The 17,068-nt window shown below is 39.7% G+C and overlaps 2 protein-coding genes across 2 annotated transcripts; both read left to right on the forward strand.

Moving 5' to 3' along the window:
* LOC119788187 lies at positions 1-5,326 on the forward strand. The gene is made up of 5 exons (XM_038292379.1): positions 1-273; positions 1,963-2,642; positions 3,064-3,315; positions 4,059-4,178; positions 4,970-5,326. Exons 2-5 carry the CDS (start codon positions 2,316-2,318, stop codon positions 5,324-5,326), a joined length of 1,056 nt encoding a protein of 351 aa, XP_038148307.1. The 5' UTR covers positions 1-273; positions 1,963-2,315.
* Positions 5,327-9,265: 3,939 nt separating this feature from the next.
* On the forward strand, positions 9,266-16,244 carry pccb (propionyl-CoA carboxylase subunit beta). Its single transcript, XM_038292338.1, has 15 exons — positions 9,266-9,540; positions 10,238-10,357; positions 10,472-10,540; positions 10,652-10,708; positions 10,803-10,916; positions 11,560-11,670; positions 11,984-12,092; positions 12,184-12,304; positions 13,901-13,982; positions 14,066-14,189; positions 14,267-14,374; positions 14,708-14,808; positions 15,473-15,571; positions 15,661-15,760; positions 15,836-16,244. The coding sequence occupies exons 1-15, from the start codon at positions 9,295-9,297 to the stop codon at positions 15,955-15,957; spliced, it is 1,683 nt and encodes a 560-aa protein (XP_038148266.1). The 5' UTR covers positions 9,266-9,294; the 3' UTR covers positions 15,958-16,244.
* Positions 16,245-17,068: the final 824 nt, after the last annotated feature.

Genomic DNA, 17,068 nt, shown 5'->3' on the forward strand with positions numbered 1-17,068 from the left:
AAAGACATTAAATCCACACTCGGCTGCAGACATGGATTTGACATTAGTGAGAGACATTTGAAAAGATTAAAAAAAGGTTTTCTACGTCGGCAAACCGGAAATTGAACATACGGGGGCGAACCGGAAGTAAACCAGACACACAACAGCGGAGGCGCAAAGCGAAAAGGATAAAACGCCCATCTGTCAGCTACAACCATGGAGGACGATTTGGAGAGGTTCTTAATTTCTAGAGAAGTCCCAAAAGACGACATTACACGAATGAAGAGAGACAAGGTCAGTAAACAATCCATTAAATAACCTGACGTAAATTTAGCAACAAGGCATTCGTGACGAAAGTAGAGTGAATAGCTTCGTGAATAGTATGCTATCGTTAGCTAATATTGGTATTATTCGTAGAATTGTAGAAATGCATGATTGTTTTTCTTGCAATTATAGTGAATGCATACTAGCCTAATAACAATGTTAACATGATATCATGAAACTTGAGTAGAGGATAAAACTGGTAACTTTGAACTCCCTGGCTGGTCGAGCATACTGTTGACTGTCAAGTCTGGTTGATTTTTATTTCCGAAAACCTGTATCGTCATTACCAGCTTGTTAACGTTCCTTGCCAGTGATTTATCATAGTATAAAATTTGTGAAATTAATAGAGCCGACATGTTTTCAGGCACGGGTGGTTTAAAGAGCAAAGCTTGTCCTGGTGAGCTTTATTTACAGTGTAATGTCGCTTCATGCTTGCTCAGTATGCGGGATTGCTGCAAAGCCACTACTGTTTATGCTCTAAAAACATTCTAAATGACTTCGTTTCGAGTAAATTCTGGATGCTACCCACTCAGGAAACTTGGAATACATTGGACGAGCAGTATGGAGGAATATTGACACGTTTTTTGTGGACTTTTATGGACCTTTCTGTCTCGGTCACCATAGACCTCCATTATTTGAATGTCAGCAGACAGCAAGAAGCCTCCCAGATCTCCAGATGTATTTGAGATATCAAAAAAGTACTCCAGGGTGTTGTTCAGCATGGGAGTGAGTAGAAAATGAAGGCTAATCATGTTTTGGGTGTACTATTCCTTTAAGATGACATGTTTTAATGAATTGGCACTATATAAATAAAATTTAATCGAATTGAATTTATTTAGCAAAGTACACCTTGCAAGCAGTTGGAATCCTTTCCAATCTGCATTTCTTGACTATTTTATCAAGCATCAGAGTAAAACTATAAAATAAATAACAACTAACGACTATATAAAGGTCTGTGACACTTTTTTTTTTTACTTTATTAGGATGACTACCTTTCTGAAACATACATTAATTAATGTAGAGTACATTTCAAATAAATTTGAATAATTGATATTCAAGTTAGCAAATTAAATATTTATTTTAAATGATTAACCATAAGGATAAATTGATTAAATGCATTCATTCATAAATGGGTTGTGTATGCAAATTCATAGATAAATCTATACCTGTCTATAAGATACTTGGTTATAGGTGGAGTTTTAGTTATATAGCTTAACTCACACAGGGTCAGGTTTTCGCTTTTTTCAGGTTGAGATAACCTGGACGCACAATGTTTTTGTGCCATGAAATGGAGAACGTCAACCACAGAAGTTTTTAATTTTTCCATGCTGAATCAAGGAATCCTCATCTTCCAAATTAAATGGTGCATTAATTGCAGTGATTAATGAAATTATTTAATGCACAAAAGTTGACTTGTGTCAGAACGAATGCTAACACAGTATATTTTATAGGGCTTTTAAAACTTTTTCTAGAACAATCTGCAACTACACTGAATAAGTTAATACATGGGAATACATAAATGGCATGTAATTTGCACTAAACTAGATTTCTGATTGTCTTGATGCATCTTAATAAGCAAAGTATAAAAAAAAATTCTGATTCATCAAAATAGATACAATGCACTGTACTGACACTAGTGTTTCTCTCTTCTGTTTGCAGGTTGACAAAGCAGTGTTGCGCATCATGAGTGATGAGCAAATGTCAAAATACATAAACACATATGGTGATAGAGTAGCTGTGCTATCTTTCTGTGAACAAACACAGTGCCAAAGCATCAGTAAAGACACTCTTTTAGAGAGATTGAAATATAAAATAGGGGCACGCAAAATGAAATCAAAGACAAGAGGATCACCGAGTGGAACCCCAGACGAACTCCAAAATACCATGGCCAGAGAAAGAAATAGGGCAGGAGAGAAGGCTTCAAGAAAGGTTGAAATTGATGGCTTCATTTTGGCATTAATGGATACAGTCAAGTACGGACCAACAGTGGGGGAGGCACGAGACATTCTACAATGGCAAAAACAGCTACTGTTGCTCAGATCATGGAATTAGGAAAAGAACTATTTTTTCCTGATGGGCAGTCCACAAAAGGGCGAGCTGAAGACTTCACGTTTGACATCTGCGATTTTAAAAGGAACAAGATTCCCTTTAATCACACTGTTGGCCAAATGTATGAACAAACTAAACTAAAACTTCTCAGATTTTACATCTGTACTAAAGAGGGAGCTCCAAAAGATCACTCATCTGAGGAAAATGGTCAGTTTGAAGATGGATCTCAGTCAGTCATCACAGATCTGCAGGATAGTTCATATTCAACTGATAGTGACGGAAGCGCCCAGGTATATGCACATATATTTGTAATAAATAATATAACGATACTGACATGGACAGATGTTAAGGGGACAAGAGTCACTAATAAAGTTAGTGACTCTTGTCCCTAACTTTATTACAATTGTCCATCTATATATACAGTGAGGTAAGTATTGTAGTTGTTGGATGATGTGTTTAAGTTTTGAGGAACGTGCGTTCACCTCCATTGTGTTTACTGAGCTGCTTCATGGTTCAAAAAACGTCAGGTGCTGCTGAATGAAGGGAATAGTCATATTCATATGACTAAGTATTATTACATAGGTCAATTTGTCAGTATGTTCAACCACCCCTTTAATAGATTTTGTGTTTTAACATGTATTGTTACACAGCATTTATTTTTTTGATTACTACTGAAGAAATTAAAGCACTGTGTCTTTGATTTGTTTTCAGATGCAACAAAGATCAAAAAGGTTAAGGAAAATATCTGAGGATGAGACAGCACAAAGTCCAGGTCCATCACATCCCTTTCAGTCAACCCCAACAGACATAAAAAATAGCAGCATTGACGGAAGAGAAAACACGAGTGACGTCACTTTACCGGAACCGGGCCCCTTGTTTGACGAGGCAGATACACTTGTGTGGGATTCGGACGATGATGTGGTGGTTATCAATTTAAAACATGTTGATGAGGATGACACACAGGTAATATTTTGTTTACAATTTCTTAATAAAGATATACATTTTGGGGTTGCACAGTGGGTAGCGCTGTTGCCTTGCAGCAAGAAGGTTCTGGGCTCAAATCCAATCCTGGGTCTTTCTGCATGGAGTTTGCATTTTCTCCCTGTGCATGCATGGGTTGTCTCCAGGTACTCTGGCTTCCTCCCACAGTCCATAAACATGACTGTTAACTGGCTCCTCTAAATTGTCCTTAGGTGTGAGTGTGTGCGTGAATGGTTGTTTGTCCTGTGTCTATGTGTTGCCCTGCGACAGACTGGCGACCTGTCCAGGGTGAAACCCCGCCTCTCACCCAGTGAATGCTGGAGATAGAGCCCAGCGACCCCATGAAGGATTTAGCGGGTCAGAAAATGGTTGGATGGATGGATGTTTTGAATTTTAATATCACATGTTTGATGGGGTATTAAAAACAAATACTAATTTTTATATTTAATGAAATTGGGAGTCAGTTAAGTCCTTTCGTCTAATTACTAGAATTGTGCAGCAATTTTATCTTTGACTTATAACTTTATTGTACTGTTATGTCTCTAATATGTAAAATATTTTAATTTTTATCCTAAAACCTAAGTGGACTTCTTAACATTGTCTGGAGTGTTCCTGATGTTGACTGGAAGTTATGCTCATGCACAAAAGTAATTATGAAAAACTTTTTTGAAAATAAATCTGATTTTAGGGTTAATGTATCTGCTGTCTTTTATTGTATTCTTCAGAGGACAGAGTTGGGTGGTGCTCCTACACAGGTGATAGAGCTTCTACTCCCTTCAGGTGATGGCCTGCTTAACCTGGATGAGCAGCAGTCCATACACGAGGAAGCAGTGCAAGCTGCCCAGGTAAGACACACCACTTCAAACAAATTGATGTCATCAGTGTTAACTATTATTGTGGTAGGAGATCACAAATTTTGAACAGAAACCAGTGTGAGAAGGGGTGCAGTTTGTAACATGGTCTCATAAAAATATGCTTGAGATGAAGGCCCCAGGGGGCTGAGGGTGCTACAGAACCCCCTAGTGGGGAGAAATAAAAATCGTCGGTGAAAAAGAAATCAGAGAAGTAAATAAAATAAATTAATATCTTCCAATATATCTCCCAATATCTTCTAATGTTTGATGCATTCTCACTTTAATTACAAATGTGATATAAATCCAATAAAGCATTTTTTACAGAAATAGGCTGTAGTTTTAAGCTTTGTTAGAACCCAAATTTTGTTAATTTGTGATATTAAAGGAATTCTTATCTTAGGGTGTTTTTTCTCACCTCGATCTTTAGGTCAATCTAAATTTAGATTGACTTAAATATGGTCCAGTTTGACACAGTATGATAGCACAATCGCACTCTAATGCTTAATAAACTAGTGCCGCCTGAAGAGATGGTCTCAGTTTAGCTCTAGCCGAACTCTGGTGCGCTCTAGTTGACGTCTGAAAACACCATACTCTGGTGTGACTCCACTGCCAGGTATCTTCACATGAATAACATTGTTTTTACATTATGACATCTTAGGCGCATAGATAACCTAGTTGGTAATCAGTAACCTTCTAACAAATATGCCAAAATTTAGGATACTTTGGCCTCTGCTTTATTCTTTGACAATTCTGATTTTTAATTGTGTGTTTTGTTCTTCTAGCTGGACAGTGGGCTAAATTTCAATTTGCCCTCTCATTCAAGCAGCCACATGCCAACAGACAGCAACCCAGGAAGTCCCCAGACCACACGGCGTGCTTCAGTTTGCAGGATAAAGGTTGTTGATGATCTTTTGCCTGTATTTACTGACCGCAGCATCCTGAATATGACTTTAAAGATGGACTTTGTCAACGAAAAAGCTATTGATGATGCCGGAGTGTCTAGGGAGGTGTACACAGCCTTCTGGGAGCAATTTCTTGAACAGTGTGAAGGAGAAACAGAGCGAGTTCCAAGGCTTAGGCCAGATTTTTCTGAGTGGAATGGCAAGCAGTTGGACGGATTTGGGTTAAAGGATTTGTAGATCATGGTGTTATGCCAGTAAAGCTATCAATGGCTTTTATTTTAGCATGCATCAATGGAATTGACCATGTTGATACAGACATCCTGATGTCATCATTTCTCAACTACCTCCCTCCCATTGAGAGATCAGCTGTTGAGAAGGCTCTTCAGGGAACACTGGATGAAAGTGATCAAGAGGACTTGCTTGACCTTTTCACACGGATGGGTTCCCATTTCCTACCTCCAGAGAACAACATGAAGCCTGCCATAGAACTAATGGCACACAAAGCAATTCTCCAAGAGCCCAAATTTATTGTAGATTGCCTCTCCACACCCATGTCACTTGTGAGGTTTAAACTACCAGATAAGGAAAGTGTGTTGAGTGTTTATGAGTTAAAGAAGCCTACGGGCAAAAGAGTAATGCAATTGCTTGAAACTAATAAGGTGGTGCTGTCTCAAAGAGAACAAACAACCTTAAACCATCTCCAACGTTATGTGAAAAATGCTGATCAAGCAAAAGCTGAGAAAATCCTACGCTTCTGCACAGGTTCCTCAGTTATATGTGTTGAGAAGATTATGGTTAGCTTTAATGCTGAAACTGGCCTCAACAGAAGGCCTGTTGCTCATACCTGTGGAGCTACAATTGATGTGCCATGTACATACAGTTCTTACCCAGAATTTCGGACAGAGTTTGACAATATCCTGTCCAGCAATTACTTAGAAATGGACATCATTTAAATGTGGGACCAGGTTTAACTAGGCCAAGAAGTAACTGGCCTCATGGTATGGTTGATAATCATTTATTTATGTATTTATGTTTTGTCATTTAAACATCTGATGCACTGACATCATGATAAGCAGTCTCATTTCCTTTTCAGCATGCACTTTATTTGTTTTACTGGTGCAATAATACACCTCCATTTTTTAACAGATTTTATATTTTAAATTATACTTTGAAAATGACTGCAGCTTTCTGTTTGATTATTTTAAATCTAACCCAGTTTCTATGCTGGACTTCTTTTCTTAAAAGCATATAAGGGTGATATTCTGTTATTTACAGAATTGTTAATCACTGGTAGAATTAGTGATTGTTCCTTTTGAAGTCATGCCAGTTAGTTGCTTATTCAGAAGCAGTTTAAAACTCAATACGAAGATATCTATCCAGTGTTCCTGTTTACAAAATGTATAAGCTGAGTTTGTCTGTGTAATATGCCCTTCTGAATTATTACAATGTTTCCATCATATTGATCTAATGTACTACTGTAACTTCATGCTATCACATGTATTTTTTTATGTGAGTGCATTTGCCCAAGAAGTGACCTTGAATGTTTGTATAACTTTTTTTTATTGACAAACTAGTCAGATTTGGCAAAGTTTACATTACCTCAGGGTTTCAAATGTTTGTAAATGTTTTACATACAGAAAAATTAAAAAAGAATTCCGCTACACTAACATTAAAATGTGTGGCTTTATTCACAGATACTGTATCTTCACTATTAATTTGTCACTGCACACAGGCTGATACTGATGGTTATTTACATCTAAGACATAGAAAACATTTTGTGAAATGTTAACAAAAAATAATTTAAATGAATAATCAGCTATTAAAATGGTTTGGTATTAATTGTTCCCCTACAGGGCATTTTAAATATTCCTGACTTAAATAGCTGCAGTGATGGCCTCTCTTAGGTGCCTGTACAGGTTCACAGCCTGATAAGGATCTCTTGGTAGAGTCAGATGTGACTCCGACATTAAGATGTTGCATAGTCCATACACATCTGGATCACATGGTATCAGCTGCCGAAAAACACATTCGTCTTTGCACAACTGAATATGTTCATCTTCAACAAGGGATAGAAAGTCTCTGGTCCCATAGAGTTGAGGCAAGGCATACATCACATTCGGTCTACCACTGGGGACACTGATGTTTTTCGATGGTCTGATGGTGTGTGCATTCCAAACTTGGACAGTGTCCTCCAGTTCATCCTGTTAAAAATACACAAAATACATTTAGGAGGAACTGTACATACATGTAAACTTAAAATAGTTCAAAAACGTATCCAAAATTGGCCTTTCTTTCTCTCCTCTCCCCTGCTCCCTCCAGCTTTCTCTCTCCTCAGTCTCACACACATTTACGTCAAAACACAAAACTCACCTGGATCAGTCCCATGCAACAAAACTGAAGGATAGCCTTGTCCAGAAACCCGCCGTCAAAATATCCAGTGTCTCTGATGTCTGCAAACAAGGATAACCAGAACTCCACGCACTGGTTTCGCAGAAAACCCCACCAACACTCGATCCTCTGATTGGCGGTGCTTGCTCCCTCCAGGTAGCTATCAACAGTGCCGTCTGGATGAAACGGGACGAGGAACCGCTGAAAGCCTCTAACATGGCCGTTTTCAGTCCCTAAATCGCCTCTCACAATCCTAGGGCAGCCCCCTAAACGTTGGACTGCATCAACGTAATAACCCCCAATCAACTTGGGGTCACTACTCGTGGTATAGAAAGCCAGATGATTTTTCTCGAAAAACCGTCAATGCTTCCGTTGATACAAAAGCCATATGGCTTCAGCTTGTCATAGCTGTCCATGTGCCAAATGAAGTTAGGCCCTCTCGAAAAGTAGCTCCGTCGTCTTAGGCGTCTTGCTTGCCTTAAAGAAACTCCTCTAGGATCTAGCTCCTTCAGCACCAACCTCACATCCTCCTTCTTAACGAGTAGTCCATGCTCTCTGCACTTTGCGTACATCCACCGGTACCCATGAAGCTGACCAGAGAACTGTAGCTCGTTACTGATGAATTCCACCAGGACCGCAAGATCACTGTATTCTTTACGACGAGAAAGTCCCCTCGCCCTGAGTAATCTTTTCAAATGTCTCTCACTAATGTCGAATCCATGTCTACATCCAAGTACGGATTTGATGTCTTTATATGTCAGGCCAATACTAAAATAGAAATGAATAAACTTCTCCCATGGATGATCTGTTTGCGCCTCCATTGTTTTGTGTCTGTTTACTTCTTCTTCTTCTTCTTCTATTTAATGGCGGTTGGCAAACAACTATGTGGTGCAATACCGCCACTAACCAGCAAGGAGTGTGAATCAGGACATCTGTTTTACTTTGCGAGATCTCGCAAAACGTTTGCGAGATCTCGCAATACTTTTGCGAGATCTCGCAAAACGTTTGCAAGATCTCGCAATACTTTTGCGAGATCTCGCAAAAGTTTTTTTTTTCCTCCATGTCCCTTTAGGGGCTCCGTAGAAACAAGTAATGTATCCTGCAACAAATATTATCCAAAGTAGTTTTTTTTAATAACAAACCGTTTTAAGTGCATCGAGGATGAGATATTTACAATCATTATCAGTACCCAGAATGGAAAATGAATACTGCTGATTTTGAAACCATTCATCCTATGATAAATGCAGCCTTTTTAACACATTTTTTATGTAATCTTGTGATAAAGTGATATTTTCTGAGTCTTTTTCCCCCCGCACTTGTTAGCACTGATTTTCTCCCAACTGACTTCAAGGTATGATTTAGAACACAGGATTTATTTCGTAACTGAAACTGCTCAGACTTTGCTTTTCATCGCTAGATAGACAGAGACAGACAGGTTTTTGATATGAGGAACTGCCCCGTGAAAATAAATAAAATAAAATACAAATTATAACAATTACGTCTGACTTACTCCAGCGGTTTTATTAGTAAATACAGATGTTAACTGGGGTTATATTGGGGTCATTCTGACATAAAACTTATCAAGAATAAGTTACCAGCACTTATAATACAAAACAAACAAACCAGAAATATATTTGAATAAACAACGTTTATGTTCAAGGGTTCGTACTACATGACGTCCCACCTTTTTCATATAAAACCCCGCCCATTCCCTACCGCATTCTGATTGGCTAGTCGAACCCACCCCTCACCACACCATTGGCTAAAATTCCCATCCTTCCGGCTCGTCACGCCTTCGTCACATACGTCTCACAGGCATGATGGCGGCCTTCACTGTGGCTCGTAGTAGTGGCGGGTTGTTTAGCAGTTTGAGGGTTTCCTTCAGAAATTTTGCAAATATAAAACATGGCGCAGCAGCAGCGTCGTCACCAAAGTCCGCTCTCCTGCCGGACCGTCGTTGGTACTCGGTCAGTCACCTGTCCGTGAAGGAGAGGATCGAGCAGAAACGGAAGGCGGCGCTAATCGGGGGAGGTCAGAAGAGAATAGATGCACAACATAAAAAGGTAAAGTTAGCAAACACACACAAAGAGCAAAAAGAAACCTAGCTCACCTCACATAATCAAAAGAGTTCTTTTCAGTTATGCATATAGACATGGATATGCTTACAAAACATATCTGGTTATTACAGTATTATAAGTAACAATATATATAGAACAACACAAAAGACTGTATACTATAAATACATGGAAAGCCTGCAGTATTTAATTCCAAAGACTCTAAAGAAGAGCCAGCGATTGTCTATAGTGGCGATTACAGAAAGCGAGGGCTTCTTCATTTAATTTAATGTTGATCAATTAGGCCTGCCCAATATATCTTATTAGAATCTTTTATTAGTTATTATAACCGCAAAAAAGATTTAGAGGTTCATTGCAGCACTGGCAGAGCTACAAAGAATCTAAGAAAGTAAATAAACTAAAGCCATAAGGAATCCCAATGAATACACAGGAGTGGCAGTATCATGCTGTGGGAATTATTTTCTTCAGCAGTGACATAAGCCACTTAGTACTGAAGGAAGATGGTAGACAAACATTTACATGTTAGGTAGTAGTGGTTCCACAAAGTCATTGTTGATGACCTTTCCTGCCCTTTTTTTTTGTCTGTTCCATTGAATCCAGCTTCTTGCGTAACTGTAGATTATATCCTCCATGCCTCTAATGTCTTTTTGAGGTTTAGTTAAATGCTTGTACTGATTTGCTGCAGGGTAAGTTGACGGCCAGGGAACGAGTGGAGCTCCTACTGGACCCCGAGTCCTTTGTGGAGACGGACATGTTTGTGGAGCACCGCTGCTCTGACTTCGGCATGGAGCAGGACGCCAACAAGGTAGTGGATAGATTTCAGAAAACTCCAATGCAAATGAGGAAAAAACTTGTTTTTAACTGCATAATATATATATATATATATATATATATATATATATATGTTTGTTTTTTTTAGTTTCCTGGTGACAGTGTTGTGACTGGCCGAGGCAGGATCAACGGCAGGCTGGTTTATGTGTTCAGCCAGGTACAGAAGACGGAACTTGTGCTGGAAAACATCTGGGTAGCAATACCAGGGTGGTTGGGTCTATCCTGATTTGCCTCCTTTATTTTTTTTTTATTTTTTATTTTTTTTTAGGACTTCACAGTGTTTGGTGGCAGCCTGTCGGGAGCTCATGCTCAGAAGATCTGTAAGGTAATCAACCACCCTTGTGCACCATTAAACACTATTTTCCCAGCTTTGCAATTATAGGCTGTTGGCACTAACACTTGTTTTATTTTGCTTTCAGATCATGGATCAGGCCATGACTGTTGGGGCTCCTGTTATCGGATTAAATGACTCAGGAGGAGCTCGGATCCAGGAGGGAGTAGAGTCCTTGGCCGGATATGCAGATATATTTCTGGTTTGTTTATTTGATTGTTTGTTATTAGAGTCATTACTCAGAAATTAAACCTCAGAGTAATGGTGTGATGTGCAAATGACCTTTAGACCATATTCAATTCAGTTTATTTATTTAGCAGCAATTTACAACACCTTTCATCTCAAGGCACTTTACAATTCAACCAGATCACACAGTCGAATTGATTCAAAGTTTTCTATCTAAGTAAAACCAATTTATTAGATAGACTCATTGACTCAAAGGCAATCCCTCACACTAAGCATGCTTGTAGTGACAGTGGAGAGGAAAAACTCTTTTTAAACAGGAAGAAACAAGACTCCGTGCGAGTAACCCTTTGCCAATGCTGACTGGGGTTCAAGAAGACAGAAGCAGAGATACAAAAGGCAACTGTAAACCAGCTCCACAGATGGCCCTGTCCAGGAAACACACAGCCAGGCAGACGAGCTCCGAGCCAGCTCCCATATCAAAGGATGAAGAGAGCACACCTAGCCAGTCAAAGTCAGAGAAACTGGACCACACTGGCGCTACTCTTGACTTCTATTTATTATTTTGGAAGCTTTAAACTCTTCCTCAGAAGGAAGTGGACCTCCTGGTCTTTCAGGGGTTAAGGGAGATTTTAAAAATATGAGCTGTTCTCGTTTTCCAGAGGAATGTTTTGGCTTCAGGAGTCGTCCCTCAGATCTCCCTCATCATGGGCCCCTGTGCAGGAGGAGCCGTGTATTCCCCTGCCCTGACAGATTTCACCTTCATGGTTAAGGTATGATTGGGGTCATACATTAGACTGGTGTAAGATGTTTCAGGACATTTTTTTTCTTTCAGAGTGGAATGATATTGATTATCCAAAAGATATCTTTGTTGAATATAAATAAACTCATGTTGGATGCCTCTATTTAAATGAAAGATTGATTTTCTCTAATTTACTCTCAATTAGACAGGATGAATATAACTGTAATCTCCAAGTTAGCCTGGGTGCTAATCCAGGAGATAGATGGATATTCTTTATCCACTCTTATTTCAGCTTAAGAAGCTCATTTTCCTTTCTTCCACCCTCTTCTTACACGTCTATATAGGACACGTCATACCTGTTCATCACAGGACCAGACGTGGTGAAGTCTGTAACGAATGAAGACGTGACGCAGGAGGAGCTCGGTGGGGCCAAAACTCACACCACAGTCTCTGGTAAGTGCCTTAGCTACATCCATCGGACTCATCCAATCATATTTCTGTAATGCTTTAAGCCTATAAAGAATATGATGTTTGCTGTGCTCAGGTGTGGCTCATCGCGCGTTTGAGAACGACGTTGAGGCTTTACTAAACCTTCGTGAGTTCTTCAACTTCCTTCCACTTAGTAATCAAGATCCAGCACCCATAAGGGAGTGCCATGACCCCAGGTAAAATACCTCCTTTATTCTCTTTTTACTGACCTTGTATTAGATGGGATAAAAACTCTTCTCACAGGGGTTGTGGATTATCAGTGGAAAGCGAGAGGGTGCGCTGCCCTGTAACAGTGTCGCCTGATATTAAATAATCGTCTAAATAACTACCAAATGTAGCAGGCCAGGTTTGCCTGGTAACTCCATCTGTTGGCTGCTGCAAAGTCCTCTTCACTTCCAGCTTTCTGGCTTTGCTTGATGGTTCCAGTGTGTCTAGAAAGCCGTCCCTTCTTTATACCTTGGCTGGTATTTGTTAAATCTCTCTGCTCGCTTCTAAAAACGCTTCTAGCTTTTTTGTCCATATTGACCACAAATGTCTAAATTGTGATCAGTCTGAGACCAGCCCCCTTTCATCATCAGTAACGCCCTGAAACACGTCAAACTGAGTTCTTTACTTCCATATCCTCTGTGCGTGTTCACAACCAGTTGTCTCCAGATCCAGCCTATTTCCCTGCTGGAAGTTGCGTTTTGTATGGGGTAAACCTTCTGACGGCCATATTGAACAGGTCTCTGTCTAACAAGCTGCTAGTTTTTGAATGGACTTCTTCGCCGTTAGTTGTTTTTTTCATTTTTGCTCCTGGTAGAAACATGGCTTTGGCCTCAGTGTTCGCCCTGGTTCTCTGAGCTTTGAGGTGCTTCTGAAATAAACTCCTCTTCCTCACTCATCTGCGCTGTGGTGTACCAGCATCTTATGACCTGAAGGATATTTTTTCCAATTCAGTTGCCTTATTGTGTCCTATTGCATCCCTGAACTCAGGCAGTTTGATTTTGTTATATCAGATGAACACAATCTAATCAGAATGTTGGCCTCATTCTCGACTGAATTCAGGTCTTACGTTGTTTCTGTGTGTTTTATCCATGGCAGGATCTCGCTGTGAAGACTCTTAGGCTGAATCCCAAATCGGCCCCTAAACACTAACCCTAAGAACTAATGCACTGTTTGCACATTCCCGCGAAGGGTCCGCCACATTAAGGGCTGTCCCAAAGCATGTAGTGGGTCTGGCGAGTGAACCATTCAGTCCGATATAGTAATTCTGCATCAGTGCACTCTTGCTGGAATTTGGCAGCAAGTGTACGCCGAACTAGTGCCAGAGGAAATGTGCATTCAAATGAAGTTCTGCCGGTTTGATGCATCTTTGCCTAACTGGCAGGAAATCACAAGTTAGGAAAAAGAAAAAAATATGTCATTAAATCCCTAAATGGAAGGTCCTCTTTGAAATAGGTTCATTTGATTGACTGGATTTATTTTTAAGAAAATGGCGAACGTTTGATGTTAACCTGCGTCACAGAGCTACAGCCACACACGTGGCGTCACTGTGTTACCTTAGGAACGGCTGCTTTCCCTTTCTGTTGGATGAAAGCGGCCGTCCCATTCACGTTTATACCCCCCACCTACAATCTAGGTGGCTTCCACAGCTGTGAGTGTTACTTCACTGGTAGTGACACTTGATAGTTGAGGGTTAGTGGTCAGGGAGAGGTTTGGGATTCAACCTTACTGAAGCTGCCCAACAAAGCTACACTAGAAACATTTTATACCACGTTCTTTCTTTACAGTGATCGTCTGGTGAAATCGTTGGACACCATCGTCCCGTTTGAGTCAACAAAAGCCTACGACATGCTGGACATCATCCACGCTGTATGTCCGCACACTAAATGGGTAAATATGTGTCGTTTAATGAAGGCTTAAAAGTAAAGAGCTTTTCATATGGTTCTCCTCAGATAGTGGATGAGAGGGACTTCTTTGAGATCATGCCCAACTATGCTAAAAACATTGTGGTGGGATTTGCCAGAATGAATGGGCGCACCGTAGGGATTGTGGGTAATCAGCCCAAAGTAGCTTCTGGTGAGTAGAAACAAACAAGGACGCTGAAATTGAAGATTTGGTTCTTAAGTCCATGACGCTTCTCTCTTGTTCATCAGGTTGTTTAGACATCAACTCCTCGGTCAAAGGGGCCCGTTTTGTTCGCTTCTGTGACGCCTTCAACATTCCCATCATCACTTTTGTGGATGTTCCAGGTTTTCTGCCAGGTACTTTTGTGAAACCTGATTAGTTTGCTTATTTCAGACATAGAAGTATATAATAAAGACAGCATATGTCCATATAACATAAATTAAAACAGTCTGAAAAAGGGTGTTTTGGCAGAAGCAAGAAGCTTATAATGCCCACCCGCCAAAGCCAATTTACATTGGACTAGAAAGCAAAGAAAAGAAGAAATAGATGGCTACCGTTTATAATACCAACAGATGATTTTTGGAAAATCCTCTATCCCTCGTACTACATGAGGGATAGAAGAGGATTAGTGCAAAGTAAAAGTAAAATGTACAGAGATCCCTTTAAAATACAGCAATGGTTCCCACCAGGTACCGCCCAGGAGTACGGAGGCATCATCAGACATGGAGCCAAACTGCTGTACGCCTATGCAGAGGCCACGGTGCCAAAAATCACAGTCATCACCAGGAAGGTGTGTAGTGCACACGACCCATGACCCGATTTCAAATCTGACCTGTGGTCCTTTGTCGCATGTCTATTCCCCTCTTTCATATCCCCTTTCCTGTCGGCCTACCATTAAAAAAACGAGCCACTAGTAGCATAAAAACTCAAAAAATAAAAAATCCACCTTCTCTGGCCTTGGTTTTTCAGCTTATCCTTACTGTGCTCATCTTTTCCCCACCAGGGTTTTGTCATTTTGTCTGTTTGTCAACTTGTTTCTCCATCAATCTACCACTTATTTTTCCTGCTTCTTTTGTTCCATTATTAATTTTTCTTTCAATCCGTGGCTTTCAAGGTTTCATATTTAATGTCTGCTGAATTGAAATCTAAATAAGTAATTTTTTCTTAAAATAAGTATATTTTTTTTCTTGAATTAAGGAGGTAAGTGAGAAACTTTGCCAGTGGAACGAGACAATTTACGATTAAAATAAGAAAAAAAAACAATTGCATTGTCTTATTCCAAGTGCGTATTATCTTATTTTAAGTGTAAAAATCTCACTCCGTTGGCAAATTATCTTATTTACCCACTTAAGTTAAGGGTAAATACAGTTAATATAATATTGACTTATTTCTATATCATTTATGCAGGGTGATAAATGTTAAGAGCTTAAATACTGTAATCTGTCCCATTTCAGGCTTATGGAGGAGCCTATGATGTGATGAGCTCCAAACACTTAAGAGGAGATGTGAATTATGCCTGGCCAACAGCGGAAGTTGCTGTCATGGGTGCCAAGGTGAAGATATATTAGTCTTTTGTCCCTATTGTTTGATTTGGTTTCATATATTTTTTTCTTGTTGTCCTCTCACTGCTTCGTTTTTACAGGGTGCTGTTCAGATCATATTCAGAGGAAAGGAAAACCAGGCCGAAGCAGAGGCTGAATACGTGGAGAAGTTTGCCAATCCTTTCCCAGCAGCCGTCAGAGGTAAATCTGCCATCTGTACCTCCAGCTTATGTGTTGAAAACAAACATTCCTCCATTTGAACTTTGCTCCTTCTAGGTTTTGTCGATGACATCATTGAGCCTTCGTCCACCCGAAAGAAGATCTGCAGCGATCTGGAGGTGCTGGCCAGTAAGAAACAAGTCAACCCGTGGAAAAAGCATGCCAACATTCCTCTTTGAAGCCCTTCTGATCCGCCCGGCTGCACGGAGTGCCTGTTTTTGTTTTCTGGTTCAGATGAACTGTAGGAGCTCCTCTGGAAAGCGGCCAAGCAGATGGCTGTCACATTTGTTTACCACTCCAGGGTCACAAGCTTTCCCTCATTTCGTTACTTTTCATCTCACTTTTCCACAGTGCTCATGCCCTTATATAGAACCAAGAATGATTTAATCTGGATCTGAATTATCAAACAGTTGGAAGTGAATTTTATGGGTGTCAGAAGCTTGTTGGCTATTTTTTTTTTTTTTTTTTTGAACAAAACCAGTAACACTAAATCAATTTTAGCTAAAAATATATTTTTTTCCTTCTATAAATTTTTCAGTGTCAGTGTACTGTTTTGTTTTTTCCTTTTAAAATACACAAATGTTTCTTTCACTTAAGGTCATAAAAGTCTAAACTGTGCCTTCTTTCTCCAGCACCCACTGTAAAATAAAACATCACTGTAGATTGTATTTCTAGCCATATTTTCTATCTAATCTGGTTTTCCTAGATTAAATTTACTGTAATCTGAAGTTCTAAGCTGAATGATGATTTAGAGCATCATGCTGGGTTGTTTTTCCCTATACATGTACATCTAAAAATGTTAAAAATTGTGTAAGAGTTTAATATTTTTTGCCGTTTATTTCAGTGATATATAAAATAGACAGATGCTGTAAATCCGATTCTTCCCTTATGATTGTGTCTAAAAGATATGAAAATCTCTATTTCAGTGACTCAAAATGATAATACTGTGAAAAATAAATATTGGAAACATGTCACATCCTAATCCGCTGTTTAACTCAAAGTACCTGCAAAGATTTCCTGACCCTCTCCGTCTGGATCAGTACAGGACCATCATGGGGAAGACTGACTTAAGTGATTATCAGCAATGAGCGTCTGCATTCATTGAAGAGACTGGTTCAGAGGTTATCATCCAAGCATATTAAGATTCAGTGGAAGGAAGAAGTGAGACAGGAGGAGCACCAGTAGCAGGGAGAACTACAGCCTTGTCATTGTAAATCTGTTTAATCTGGGGCTGGAGTCAGTGCACATTAGAGCAACTTAGACAAATCCTAAAGAAGATTCAATGGGCTC

This window comes from Cyprinodon tularosa, unplaced genomic scaffold, assembly GCF_016077235.1.
Source record: "Cyprinodon tularosa strain WSP-4 unplaced genomic scaffold, ASM1607723v1 ctg310, whole genome shotgun sequence".
NCBI lineage: Eukaryota > Metazoa > Chordata > Actinopteri > Cyprinodontiformes > Cyprinodontidae > Cyprinodon > Cyprinodon tularosa.

Excerpts from the sequence above, each read along its gene's own strand:
- LOC119788187 (XM_038292379.1), top strand. The coding sequence starts at position 2,316 with ATGGCAAAAACAGCTACTGTTGCTCAGATCATGGAATTAGGAAAAGAA. Across the intron at positions 3,316-4,058 it reads TTGATGAGGATGACACACAG|AGGACAGAGTTGGGTGGTGC; the intron begins GTAATATTTTGT and ends TGTATTCTTCAG. Across the intron at positions 4,179-4,969 it reads AAGCAGTGCAAGCTGCCCAG|CTGGACAGTGGGCTAAATTT; the intron begins GTAAGACACACC and ends TTGTTCTTCTAG.
- pccb (XM_038292338.1), top strand. The coding sequence starts at position 9,295 with ATGATGGCGGCCTTCACTGTGGCTCGTAGTAGTGGCGGGTTGTTTAGC. Across the intron at positions 15,572-15,660 it reads TTGCTGTCATGGGTGCCAAG|GGTGCTGTTCAGATCATATT; the intron begins GTGAAGATATAT and ends TCGTTTTTACAG. Across the intron at positions 15,761-15,835 it reads TTTCCCAGCAGCCGTCAGAG|GTTTTGTCGATGACATCATT; the intron begins GTAAATCTGCCA and ends TGCTCCTTCTAG.